This window comes from Trachinotus anak, unplaced genomic scaffold, assembly GCF_046630095.1.
Source record: "Trachinotus anak isolate AG129_WGS33_773 ecotype Australia unplaced genomic scaffold, CSIRO_AGI_Tana_v1 ptg000017l, whole genome shotgun sequence".
Classification (NCBI taxonomy): domain Eukaryota; kingdom Metazoa; phylum Chordata; class Actinopteri; order Carangiformes; family Carangidae; genus Trachinotus; species Trachinotus anak.
The window spans coordinates 2,034,378-2,048,268 of NW_027273868.1; the positions used below are offsets into that span (position 1 = coordinate 2,034,378).

At 46.6% G+C, this 13,891-nt stretch overlaps 1 protein-coding gene across 2 annotated transcripts in view; it reads left to right on the forward strand.

Annotated features, from left to right (window-relative positions):
- Nucleotides 1-2,287: 2,287 nt before the first annotated feature.
- The window catches only part of septin12 (septin 12), a 69,731-nt gene continuing 58,127 nt past the window's right edge, over nt 2,288-13,891 (forward strand). Inside the window, exon 1 of one of the 2 annotated variants that reach the window (XM_071501487.1) lies at nt 2,288-2,585. In XM_071501487.1, coding sequence (XP_071357588.1) covers nt 2,531-2,585 — 55 coding nt within the window. In that variant the 5' untranslated portion in view covers nt 2,288-2,530. The remainder of the gene's footprint in view (nt 2,586-13,891) is intronic. The other variant, XM_071501488.1, reaches the window with a different exon arrangement.

Consider the following 13,891-nt stretch of genomic DNA (forward strand, 5'->3'; position numbering starts at 1 on the left):
TTCATATCCATGGAGGCTGTGCTGGAATCGTCTGATCAAGATCAGCATCGGCAAAACCAGAATGGAGATGGAAACTGTTGCGGTTTCACCTGCTCACGTCACCGTGGTCTGTGTTTTACTTTCCAGGGGCGAACATCTGGCTCTGTAGCAGTACAGAGGTTATATCAGCCAACAAGGCCTGGATTGATCCTGATTCTGTAGATCAGCTCAGACTTTTTCAGTTTCACCTTAATTTTCTTTCTACATGATATCAGTTGAGGGTGCACCACAGAGCTTCCATGCAGAGCGTCCTGGTTTGGTTATACTCAGGATGTGATGTGTGCAGGAACATGAGGAGTCTAATCTATTTATCACTGACACTGAGTGTCGTCATATCTCCAAACCAGGTCTACATTGCAGTGATCGTTGAGTTTGTTTGGCCATCAAATGCATGTATAGGTCTGATTTTCCAACTGATTATAGTCATACCAGGACCATTTCTCACCTGGAAGTGACCCTGTCATACTTTTTAAAACACCCCCACAAGACACCAGTGACCTATGACCCCTGCTAGTCACCTGCTCCATCCCTTACTACTCATTCCATCCATTACTGTACACTGAAACAGGTCTGATACTAATAAAGTTAATAGTTTTTATCATATTATAATTTGGCTTGATGAACTCTGATTTTTGTTCCCACATCCAAACACATTAGACAGCTGTGTTAAAGGTTTGAAGCTGTTTTCTCTGGTGTGTCTGTCTCCTGCAGTCACACACAGACCAGTCCACAGTCCTACAGTGGTGTCACACTGTGCACTGATCAACAGGTGGTGGTAACAGACCGAGGTACACTTTAAACACAGCCCGTCAGAAGACATGGAAGTCAACTATTTTAAAAACTTGAAGTGGTTTTGCATGTGATTCATGAGGAAGGAAACACGTTTATTAGAAATGAAGGACACACACAGTGAGTTTTATAGAGTAACTCTGAATACAAACATTAAAACTCCCCCGGTTACCTTTAACCTGTTCCTGCTAAAACCTGCCTGTGTGTTTCTCTGCTGCGGTGCACATGTTGCAGAGCGGCGTTCAACCTCTGCAGTGAAGCTGGTGGATGAAGTGTTCTCATGTTCACAGTGAAGTGAGCTCTGCTTCGAGGTACTGCTGTGCTTCATGGATCATATTCCGTCATGTCTATGAGCCTCTCTATCTAAATTGCTCTGGTATGTGGAGCCTGGATTCTTTGGCCGTGACAATCCACCACAGACATCAAGCGCCGTGCAAGAAGTTTCCTTCAGGCGAGTCAGAGCACAAGCAAACACACACGCACACACACACGGTCTCATAGTCACATACACAAGTATATACACACAGATGCACTGTCTGGAACTATCGAGCATATCACAGGAAACAGGCCAATTAAGCAGCCTCAGAGAGGGAGAGTTAGAGAGCAGGCCAACCCATGTGACTGAATTCCCACAGCCACCACACACACACACACACACACACACACACAGAAACATACATACACACACACAAAAACATACATACACACACACAGAAACATACATACACATGGACACAAGGCCACGTTTACCTGTGCTCTGAAACAGACACACAACTTGTTTCCTTAATCATGCCTGTGAACATGGCCCTCACAATGCTGCCATCTTTTAAAAGTTTTACTGTCATACACACACACACACACACACACACACACACACACACACACACACACACACACACACCCTCCTGTTAGGACTGAGGGTCGGGGGGCTCTCATTAGCCCTGTGGCTTTGAACCAGGGAGGATTAATGTCACTGTGGCTTTTCATAGTCTGCACAGAGGCTTGTGTGTGTGTGTGTGTGTGTGTGTGTGTGTGTGTGTGTTGTAGCTGTGACAGTTGAACTGTTCAGACAGTTTTACACTGAAAGAGACTGAACTACAACAACACAAGCTGTAGCTCTGTGGTGTGTGTTTGTGGTGTTTTATTGTGTGCTGGGCGGTGTGTGTCTTCAGAGGACCATGAACATCCAGCAGATTCCAGCTGCGTCAGTCCTCTGGTCCCGCTTCCATTCACAGGACCCCCTCCGTGTAAACAGGCTCAGGTCTGCAGCAGACTACAGCTGGTCTGTGTAGTCTACTAAAGCCGGGGGGGGGGGACTCTGAGGACCCTGAAGAACCCTCTGGGTCTGAGTGGGAGCCTCAGCGGGGCCAGGTGGGGGGGGGGGGCAGAGAAAAGAGAAATTTGACTGAGGATATTTTCCAGGTGTTGCGTACGGCTCCGCCCACCAGCCGCTCGCCCCCCGCCCCGGCCCACCCCCACCGGGTCCATAGCTGCAGGCTGCCGAGCAGGGGGGCTGGGCCAGCGACACCCCCCACTCCTCGGTGCTGCGGGACAGTTGGGACACACTCGCACGCTCGGCTCGGCTCGGCTCAGTCAGTCCCGAGGAGCAGAGCAGCGGACCGCTTCACGCACTGTCCCGCAGTGACGAGCTCTCTTCAGGTCTGTGCCTCGGATCCGCCCGCAGCCTCGGCTCTCAGACAGGATGTCGGAGCTCTCCGTCAATGACCACCTCGAAGGGATTTTATCAGATTTTGAAGGTATGTCTGCTGCAGGGTTGGATAGTTTTACTGCGGCGCTGCGCTGCTGCCCCGGGCGGGTTCACAGGCTGCTCCAGGGTCCGCATCAGGGCCGGCCCGGCAAACGGGTCCACACCCGCCCGGCAGGGTTTACTTTCTTCTTCCGAAGTTTAAACCAGGCTAGGCCCTGTAACACGCCGATAGCCTGCAATGAAAATCATCCATGAAGAGAAAATATGGATCAGCTCATCAGTGAGGTCTGAAGTGAAACTGTAATTCACTCCTCTGAGGTCCAACTGTCTGAAGCGTCCTCTGCTCAATGGACCGGACAGCGGACTGAAAATTGTTGGTAGACTAGTTAAACAGAACCAGTTAGTCAGTGTGTTTATAAGAGCACGTAGATCATCCTGCAGAATGTGGTGTCTGAACAGGAGTAAGTTTTGTCCTCACATCCTTACATGTATCAGCAGGAAAGAGTTTGAATCACCTGAAACTGTTTGGTTTGGGTACAGTGTAATTACTGGAGTCAGATGTAAAACAGCCTGCACAGGTAGGAGAGCAGCACTAATAACAGTGTGAGCAAAGCCTTGAAGAGCTCCTGTGTGTGTGTGTGTGTGTGTGTGTGTGTGTGTGTGTGTGTGCAATAAGTGCATCCCATCAGCAGACAATAGTACTTTTAGCAGCAGTAAATTCAGCTGTGAATGAGCTGGCTCAGCTTCAAAGACTCAGTGTCTGTTAGATGTGTCCTGACGTGGCTCAGAGGCCCCTCAGCTCAACATCAGCTCCATTAACCTGAGGCCAGACTCTCACTGACTTTTCCCTGTGTCTGTAAAAATGATATTTAAATATTTAAAAATAACATATAAAATATATATATTTTTTCCCATTATTTCATTTCATAAAAGTGTATATTCCACAATCCAATAATGCATTAACTTCATATTTTTGTAAGAAAGAAAATTGATACAATTAGCAGAAAATAAAAACATAAAAAGCATTTCTCACAGACGACCTATTGACTATGATGAATGAGAATCATTATTAATAACTGATTGGATTCTTGAAGGTGACGTCAGTACTGATACTGACAGGTCTGTCCCCAGCTCAAAGTCTGCACTTGTATCCAATGCAGTGACTGTGTGAGTGGGGGTGGGGCGGGGCATTTGCAGCGTAAGAGTTTGTCATGTGATTGTGCGTCACACTTTTCCTCATGTGGACATTTCCATACATAAAGACTGAACGTTATTACTCATGTGTGACGTCGATGAGTCACCGTCCTGCTCAGTCAGTGTCGGTTCAGTGAACCCGCCTCTCACTACACATCTTCAACCTGCGAGACGTTTTAATGCCTGGTACATCACCTGTGAAGTGAAAGCATCACATGTCCACACAGTCAGAGGAAGTTAAAGGGCTCTGTCTCACAGCCGGCACGAAACGCAACACAGCTGTCTTTCAGCTGGTTTCAGACCGACACAGTTGTCATTCTCCCGTCCAGCGTCCTCAATGTTTAAATAACAAATACACTTGCACCCGTCTGAGCACCCGTGGGCGTATTGGACTTAGAATGAGGTGGGGTCATGTGACCAACAAAAACCTGGTCTTACATCAGTGGTGCAGTATTTCACTTTTATTTTGAGGATGCTTTATCAAGAGAGTGGTATGCACCTTTTAAGGGGAATGGGAGATGGCACTCTGATTGGTTTAGTGTGTTCTACACCCAAAACATTCCCATGACTCATTAAGAGACTAAGGCCTTGTCCAGACTGCCAGCCAAAATCCTCTTTTGGCTCTTTTGAAGTCTGAACAGTCACAAATCACATGAAATCCAATTTTTGGAAACCAGATCGAAACCACCTTCGGGAGGTAGTTTCAGATCGCATTTGGACAGATGCGTCTCAGTCTGAACAGCTCCAAACACTCAGATCGGTTTTGACTGTCCATGACGTCACTCTACGCGACGCCAGACCCAGTGTGTTAGGAAGCCCCGGACGATGCGCTGCAGGTGATCTCCCACAGGGATCTTGATGTGCTCTTTTTGCAGAGCAGTCAGGGCGGTACACACCTCATGGACGACCACGCACACCGTTGCCTTACCGATGCCAAAAAGGTGCACAACGGTGCGGTACCCTGACCCTGTGGCCAACCACCACAGGGCAACTGCGACGGTTTTCTCCACCGCTATTGCCGGCCTGAGGTGCGTGTCCAGGCGTGTGAGCCTTGGTCGCAGGCGATCAGTGAGCATATTAAACATTGCTCGGCACATTCTGAAATTTGCAAGCCATTGGTCATTGTCAAAACTGCCTAGGACTACATTTTCCCACCAGTCATAGCTCTTCGGGTGGCACCACACTCGTCACTGCACAGAAACTCCGGCAGTGAGTGCAGCACGAAGCATTGTTGTGTATAATCCTACCAGCCTCCTGCGGCGTTGCAAATGTCTAGTGCGTCTGAGATGTTCTGCACCTCTACTGGACAGTGATAAGGCCAATATACTGAGGTGACCTGCCTCCATCATGTTTGTTGTTGTTGTTGTTGTTGTTGTTGCTGTCGCAATTATATGACGTCAGACGCTCCGTTACTACAGCAACCTGTCAGATCAGTCAATAATGTGGCACAGTCTGAATAGAGCCATATCCGCTTTGGACACTTGCTAAAAACAGTGTGGACAGTCAGCCCTAAAAATCGGATTTGAGTAGGAATCTGATTTGAATCAGATTCGCCTGCAGTCTGAACGTGGCCTAAGTACGACCGTTTTGAAGCAGCATCTGTTTTTTCCACAGTTAAGATAGCAAAAGTGATCTAGACACACTCTGAGTGCACTTGTGCCACATGCTTCAGACCATGAGCTTTGGATCATTTAAATGAGACTAAAGTGTGCTGGTCCTGGTCCTGGTCCCAGCTCACTTCCTAAATCTTAGCGTCTCTCCTGCTATGCTGTCAGTCAGACATTAAGTCCCACTGGACAGCTGTGGAGGAGGTTGGACCAGTGTCTGCTTCACAAGTGGACTTCACTGACAGTCAGCTGAGGGCGTCAGAGCAGACATGAGTGGTGCTGTCTCTGTTTCCCTCACTCCATCCTTCTTTACCTCCGCCTCCAGCCTGCCACACTGCTGCTCTGTGGTCAGTGAGACAGTTAAAACAAGTTTCTGACTGATGCAGTGAACCGCTGACTGTCAGGGGTCAACGCATCATCGCCATGTGGTTGTTAAGAATAATGACCTTGATAAATAATGAGCTTGATCAGAGATGATCTCAGACTGTGACTGTGTCTTTATACCAGAGAAGGAGGAACACAGTAAAGTGCTGTAAACTCAGTGGGAGATGATATCAAAGAGGACAGACTTTGTTCCTCCTCAGGGTGATCCATCATCCTGGGACCCTTCAGGGACACTACAACAAAGGCCCCCTCTCCTCTCAGTCTGACTCTCTCTCCACATTCTTGTGTTTAGACAGGTGTTGATTGGTGCCTCGAAACAAATTGCTGTAGCCCTCGGCTGCAGACCGCCACTGGAGCTGCTGTTACAGGACTGTTGTCTGTTCGACACTTCAAACCACTGTCACTGAACAGTCAGAGCCTTCACACCTAAAACGCAACAACACAACACAGGTGGCTGTATCCTCAACCACCACAGAGGCTCCACACTTACCTCCTCCAGAGAGGATCATCAGATGGGACAGATGTAAATTTGATTTGGTAACAGGGCAGTGATTGTTGATGCTGGGCCGGCCGGCCAGCTGTGGAATGCTGGGTAAAAGGTTGGTGCCTCATCTCCTGCGCCCACTTCTGTTTTAATCAGATGGTTAAGAGCCACCATCAAAAGGCATGTGATTGTGCTGTGGGTCTCTACAGCAGAAAGTGACTCATGAAACGATGCATCAGTAGCTCCAACTGTCCAGTGTGATTGTTGAGGAGAGGAAGAGGAGCAGATTCACCTGTGTGACAGGAAATATCTGGTTCCTGAATCGCTTTGTTGTGGTTTTTCAGGCCAATAATCACAAACAGATCTAAGTTAGTAATGATAACAGAGAGTATGACCTCATGGTCCCTGTGGTCAGAAATAATTTTATTGATTAGATCCTGAATTGACAGTTTGATGAGTGAAGCTTTGCCTCCATGTGAAGGCTGTTAGTGATGTCACTGGCTCATGGTGTTGTTTACATCTCTTGTATTGTGGAGAGCCTGGCGTTGAATTTTGATACTTTTATGGAGCGACTGACTCAATTTGATTCTATGGAGGACTGAAAAATGTTTGTCATTGGACACCTGAGGAGTAAATGAGTAAATCTCATCAGCCTCACTGAGCCAATCAGCACACAGCATGGTTGGATCAAGATCTAATAATGTCAGTGATTGGCTGTTTAGTTACATGAACACGTTTCAGTAAAGAGACAGAGCTTCAAAATAAAACTAAAGTAAAACTAAAATTTGTGCAGAAATGTGTAGCATTGAAAAAAAATATTGTTAAGAACAATCAAAGTCAGGGTATCAGTATCAGTACTGATAATAATACTAAAATTTAATAAAATTTAACAATAGCCAGTCCTAATTGTGGCAGGACATAGTAAAAACCTTTAGATGGTTAAAAACTGTGTAAAAACCAAAGGCGTGGCTCAGCTGCACACACGCTCCACCTCTTTGACCATATTTGGATTAGCAGGTGGGAGTTAGGGGCGGGGTCAGACACTGCCAAAATGCAGCTCGCTCTGGGCTTCAGAAACCTGTGGGCGACGTCACAGAGGCAGCGTCCATCTTTATTTACAGTCTGTGGTACAAAGCCGCTGCTGCCATTGTTTCCTCAGCCTGTGGCATCTTGACACACAACATCACCTCATCAGAACACACAACTGACTCACCTCAGTGTCAGTGTGTGTCAGTGAGGATGTAGGTCGGCTGTCCGTTCAGTTCAGTGTGTGCTACACATTTTGACTGATACAAAGCTACATGACGTGACCAGTGTGTGTCACTTCACCATGTCCTCTATCATTAATACACAGATAGTCTCAGAACGTGGATACTATAATATTATAGTATATATAAATAATGTGCTGAACTTATTCTGACAATCACACTCAGTGGCCTTTATTGTGAAGTCTCAGTCTTCTACAGTCTGGAGTCTGTTTAATGGTGAGAAAAAACCTGAGTCACTTGTGTGAATCAGAGAACTGAAGCCCCTTCTCCACTGATCAAAAAACCTGCTAAGACCCACTAACAATCAACATTTCCACCCTGGTCACATGACTCTGCAGTAGCCGTGGGTATTTATCGGCTCTGGCTCTGAGCAGCAGTGATGTAAACACAGCACCCCAGTGAACCCACTAACCTGTCACCTGTGACTTGCCCAGCACAGTGCTTTCTAAAGCAGAAGCACTGCAGCTACACTGAGCTCAGGGATGAAGAGTGGGCTGCAGCCCTGACATAAGTTTCAAAAACACACAACCACCGATGGCAGCGTCTCACACAGAGGCTGCAATGCTGACAGGAGCAACAACCTGGAGTTGAGACACGACAGATCCATGTTACCAGTCTGAACGGCAGCTGGCAGCTCACTGTTTCTCCCCTGTGTGTGTGTGTGTGTGTGTGTGTGTGTGTGTGTGTGTGTGTGTGCGCTCTTGTGTGTGTCCTCAGTCAGAACAGAAGGGCTGGCAGTGTAGTGGGTTTACCCTCGTTTAAAAAATCAACTTGTACCCACCAACCTTGGTGTACATGGAAGGTGTGTGGTTGATTGGAGGGAGAGGAAGGAGGGCGTTCGAGCCTTCAGATGACATTGGAGATTAGAGGAGGTCAGGGGGGCTGAGAGCTGCCCCTCCCAGCCCTGTCACATCCTGGTACTGCACCCCAGCAGGGCGCGAACCCTGCGAAGATCAGAGAGGGTCCCATGACTTACTGACCCAGTGACCACACACACACACACACACACACACACACACATAAACACCTTGTTGTCTTTGCTCATGACAAGTGCTGGTCCCCCTCTGACATTCCAGTCTGCATTAACGCAGTGGAGCATAACAGCCCGGGACACACTGATCTGTGTTTTCACTTTAATGGAGGACGTCTGAGTTGTGTCATGGATAGAAAGTAAAATAATAGAAATAGAATATGTGTGTGTGTGTCTCTTGACCTCTCAGGAACAAATGTTTCCCCTAAATCCTCCTCTGACCACACACACCACACACACCACACACACACACACACAGGTAGCACTTGATGTGGCTTGCTGCCAAGTCATTCCTCCATAATGGATCAGAATTTGGCAGAACATCAGTGCAGGTTGCCTGGTGCTCAGACATGTCTGGAGCTGTCAGATCCTCAACAGTTCCTGGATCAGTTTTAATGAACCAATCAGAGAGCAGAGACAAAACCATTAATGCAGGGAGAGTGTGAAGTCTCTGTTCTGAAGACAGTCTTCTCCAATGAACTGAGCTGGTGTCAGTCATATCTTGCTGCAGGTCAGCAGCCTGTCTCAGTGAACCAGTGTGGCTCTGTCTCTGCACAGACGTGAAGCAGTGAAACTCTGGACGCACTGTCCCTTTAATAGACCCCAGCTTCTGTCCAATGTTTTCAGGCAACAGGTGCTTAAGAGGCAAATAGCCAGACATCTGAAATACAGTGATGTAAGGGCTGTGTGTGTGTGTGTCTGTGTATGTGTGTGTGTGTGTGTCCTTAGGCACTGTGTTATTTACAGTGTTATAACATTGCAAACGGCCGCTTGGAATGTGTCTTCCAGATGTGCTTTAGTAAGTGGAAGTTGTTTTAATGTGTTCGTTCATGTGTGTGGGTGTGTGTGCGCGTGTGTGTGTGTGTGTGTGTGTGTGTGTGTGTGTAGTATTGGTTTTTTGCATTTTACTTTAGCCACCTCATTCTGTGGGTTTGTGTGTATGTGTGTTTTGTACGTGCATGTTCACACGTGTTGGTGCACATGCTGTCTTGTCCCTCAGACAATTTAGCGGAATGTGCCAGTTGGGGGGAAGGTTGGGGGTGGGGGGGGGGGGGGGGGTGTGTGTGTGTGTGTGTGTGTGTGTGTGTGTGTAGTATTGGTTTTTTGCATTTTACTTTAGCCACCTCATTCTGTGGGTTTGTGTGTATGTGTGTTTTGTACGTGCATGTTCACACGTGTTGGTGCACATGCTGTCTTGTCCCTCAGACAATTTAGCGGAATGTGCCAGTTGGGGGGAAGGTTGGGGGTGGGGGGGGGGGGGGGGGGGGGATGCATGGACATGCCCAGACTCAGCATCCCCTCACGTTGTGTGTCCACAGGACTGACTGGGCCTCCCAGTGCATACTGGTTCCCAAATGAACTGTCTCACTGGCCCAGAGCTGGTAACTCATCAGATGAGTCCACCTCAGTTAAGTTCTGCACCCACAGTAAGAAAACCCCACAATCACACTGACTAAAAACATGCAACAACATAACATTACCCATGAGGATGTTGTGTGGTTTCCTCCATGTTTCTGGATGAAGAAGGTCTGTTTTTGTTTTTATTGGCCTGTTACAAACAGCAGCTCAAGACCTCTGCAGGTCACATGTCCCAGGTGTCAGACGTGAGGGTGCTGAGATAGCTAACAAACTGGTTCAACTCCACCTGTAGTGAATTGTTAATATTAGTCAACAGAAGCTATTAACAAAGTGACTCACAGTGAGGGACATGACTGAAGCCTCGGTGGTGTCTCCGTTCACCTTTTCTCTCTTCTGTTATTCTCTCTTATGAATCCATAATCAGTACATTTGATCTGTTTATTAGATTCTATTGTGATCAAGTTTTTTTAAAAATTAAATACTATTAAATTAACTGTCTGGTTATCATTTAAAAAATTTTAATTAAAATGACCGATAAAAAGAGACTAGGATGGAAGTTTTTCCTGGCCAGTCAACAATGAGAAAGTCTGACACAACCTCTGGTCACGCTTTGTCATCTGTCACATCTGCAGTGGACAAACAGGCTCAGAGAAGTTTAAAAGGATTTCCCTCATCTCTCTAATATAGAAGGAACATTTGGTTTCTGTGAGGATAGAGGCACAGGAATATAAACACACACACGCACACACACACACACACATACAGCAGCATTGATTTCCTCTTGGAGGGAATGTGATCCTGACCAGCTGAACTGGAGGCCAGTTGTTCCATGTTTTCCTTCTTCTGGTTCTGGCCTTTTGCCAAAAGCTGCAGTGACTTCGGCTCCTCACTTCCCTCAGTGTACAGACCCCAGCCCCCTCACACCTTCACTTCAGTCAGTCAGAGAGTAATTCTGTGACTTAAAGTCTGTCTGTGACACACAGCTCACTGCTGTTCTCCAGTACAAAGGCTTCTTTTGACAGACACCATACCTAACCTCGTGTATCGTCCAGAACTGTGTACTGACCCGATACCAGTGCTTTGAAACATTAACAGCCGTATACTGCTGACGCTGTGTGGATGTGATCTGAAACAGTAGCTGCCAGTGGCTGCACAGCACAACTTCCTGTGTAGATTACCGTTTTAGAGCAGAGAAGAAGAACTGATTTCTGAGAAAAACATAATTTTTTATCTGGGTGTGAAACTACAAAGTTAAACATTAGACATTATGAGGTATCAGATCGGTGTCATACTTGCTGATTCCTGATCCAGTGTTTAGGCCGCATCAGAGGCGTTTCTGATACTAGTACCTGTATCAGAACAGCTCAGTGACACTGCTCCATCTCACTCACATCACAGAGCGTCAGGTCTCTCACTGTATCAGCTCTTTCATGTCTGATTAAAGCCACAGAGAACATAACAGAGACCTGGGCCTGAATGGCAGGAAGTCATCACTTGAACAGACAGATGGAGTCAGAAATGTTACATATTTATAAGCAGTGTGTAGCAGCTGCTCACCATGCAGTCAGGTGATGTCACGGCTTGAACTTCGGTTCACAGCCTCAACTCTGATGACTTCACTAGTGTTCCATGATATTTAGAATAATTGAAGGTATCTCTGCAGATCTGTATTTAAAGGTGGAGTAAGACTGGTGATGTTTGAACTCAACAACAGAATAAATACACCCCTCCCTTCAGTTCTCTGTCAGAAGCTCCGCCCTTCCCAAATCCATGGACGCTCGTTGCCATGGCAACGACACAATGGTGGAATCCGGAGTGTCTACGGAGTGGAATACGGTGTGGAAGTGGATACTCTCTCATAGCTGAAGCAAAACAAACCTGAAATATGAGACTACACAAACAACATGAACACAAACATCAGAGAGTTAGTTGTTTAGATTGTTTTTACTGAACTACAGTGACAGAAGAGAGGACTGTAGGTTTGTAGCTAAGCTAACAAGGAAGCTGACTTTACCTAGCATAGCATTTCAAATTCACCCAGCCAGTTAAATCCTCTGTGATAACAAACCGGTGTTTTTAGTTCTTTGTGGCCATCAAACCTTTTGTATGTTGTACAGACAAACACCATGCAGAGCCAGCTGAGCAGCTGCAGACAGGGATACTCACCTCTCCTGCTGCTGTCGCCAGCACCACACCTGCTGCACATCATCTGGGTCAACTAGAAAGTAAACTGTAGTCACACAATTTGTCGCTGTCTTCCCCCAGCTCCCCTCTTCTCTTCTTCTTTGATAAAAAACTGTATTAGATCAGAATCAATAACTCCATTATTTATAGTATTTACAGACCTTCCATCAAACATGGCTGATTTACAGACCAGTCAGACTCCTGACGCCTCTGCTGACCCTGCAGCCGTCCAGAATAATGTGTGGTTTCAGGCAAATATTAAAAAGACACCTCCAATGGTTTCTTCTTCACAGACAGACAGTAAGCTGGGTGATGACTGTCTGGGTGTTAACATGACTTACACAGGCTGACAGTCTGTCTTCAGAACAGAGCTGTTGTAATCACTTTACTGTGATTGACTGTTTCTCTGATCATTAACCTAGAAGTGATGATATGTTCTCTGTGGTTGTGTAACCAGCTCAGAGAGGAGGCAGGTAACCAGACCATCATCTGACAGACCAACAGTCAGTCTCCAGTCTTTTCTCTGGTCAAACAAAAACAACAGAAACCCAATCTCAAAGTTGTGTCACTGCCTCACATAAACAGAGAACAGACATGTTTCCCACTGAACTGACCTGCAGTGGCCATAAAGATGTCCACACACACACACACACACAGAAACTCAGACATAGCTGAGTGAATTTAACATGCTTGTGTGTGTTTGTGTGTGTGTTTGTGTGTGTGTGTTAGATAGAGAGAGAGTTGGAGCATCTCTCTTTATCAGATTGAGGCATTGTGTAAGAGGAGAGGATTAGGGTCTGCACAACAGTGAGACCAGAGGGAGTGGAGCCAAACATAGACAACACACACACACACACACACACACACACACACACACACACACACAGGTAGAACAGAGTGGAGACGGGGCGTAACACTGCCTCCGTAATTATTTCCCCAGCGTTTGACAGGGTGCCAGAAATTACCTGATACCGGGACTTCTTATCTTTCTCTCAGAGGGCAGGTTCACACTTGTAGCCTCAGCAAGAGTCCACACAGCCCTCCCCCCAACACACACACACACACCCCCCCCCACACACACACCCCTCCCCAGCCTGCCCGGAGCCCACAGAGGCTGTGAGCATTTAGCTGCTCAAGCAGGAACTGAACCAAGCTACTGTCGGTGTGTGACACCAGGCTGGGCTGCCAGTGACAATCTGCCATCTATTTTAATTCATACTTTTGACATAAACTGTCCAAAAATATGAAGACAGAACACCTGACACCAGATCTCAACTTCAGAAGTTTTGTCCAAAATACAAAGATATTCAGTTTAAAATGGCATAAAGAGGAAAAGCAGTAAATTCTCCCACTGGAACCAGAGATTTGTTCCACTGACCTCGATCATGAATATTTTCTGTTAATAGACGAATTGATTCGGCTGTTCGGGAAACTGCACATAGAACGCACAATCGTGTGATATAGTTAATGATAAAATAATTATGGGTGTGTTGTTAGTAGGGTTGTCACAAGAACCGATACTTACCGATACCGATACATACCAGTTTGATACCAACACGCAAAAAATACATCGATACCTTTTTTCTGGAACCGTCAGAAGCGAATATTCAACTTTCCCTCGGAGAGCCGTGTCGATTCTTGGCGGAAGTGACAGGGGCAGTATACGCGAGTGAGCAGCACAGAGCAGTCAGCGGCGCTGAAGAAGAAAACCTGAGATAATTTTTATATACAGTCTGTGGATAACAATGACAATGGCTTCAGCAGGTGGGAGTGGAAGCACAACACGTCGGCAACACATGGCTCTTTCAGTAATAAATGATGTAATTAAGTATTTTATTCTAATTC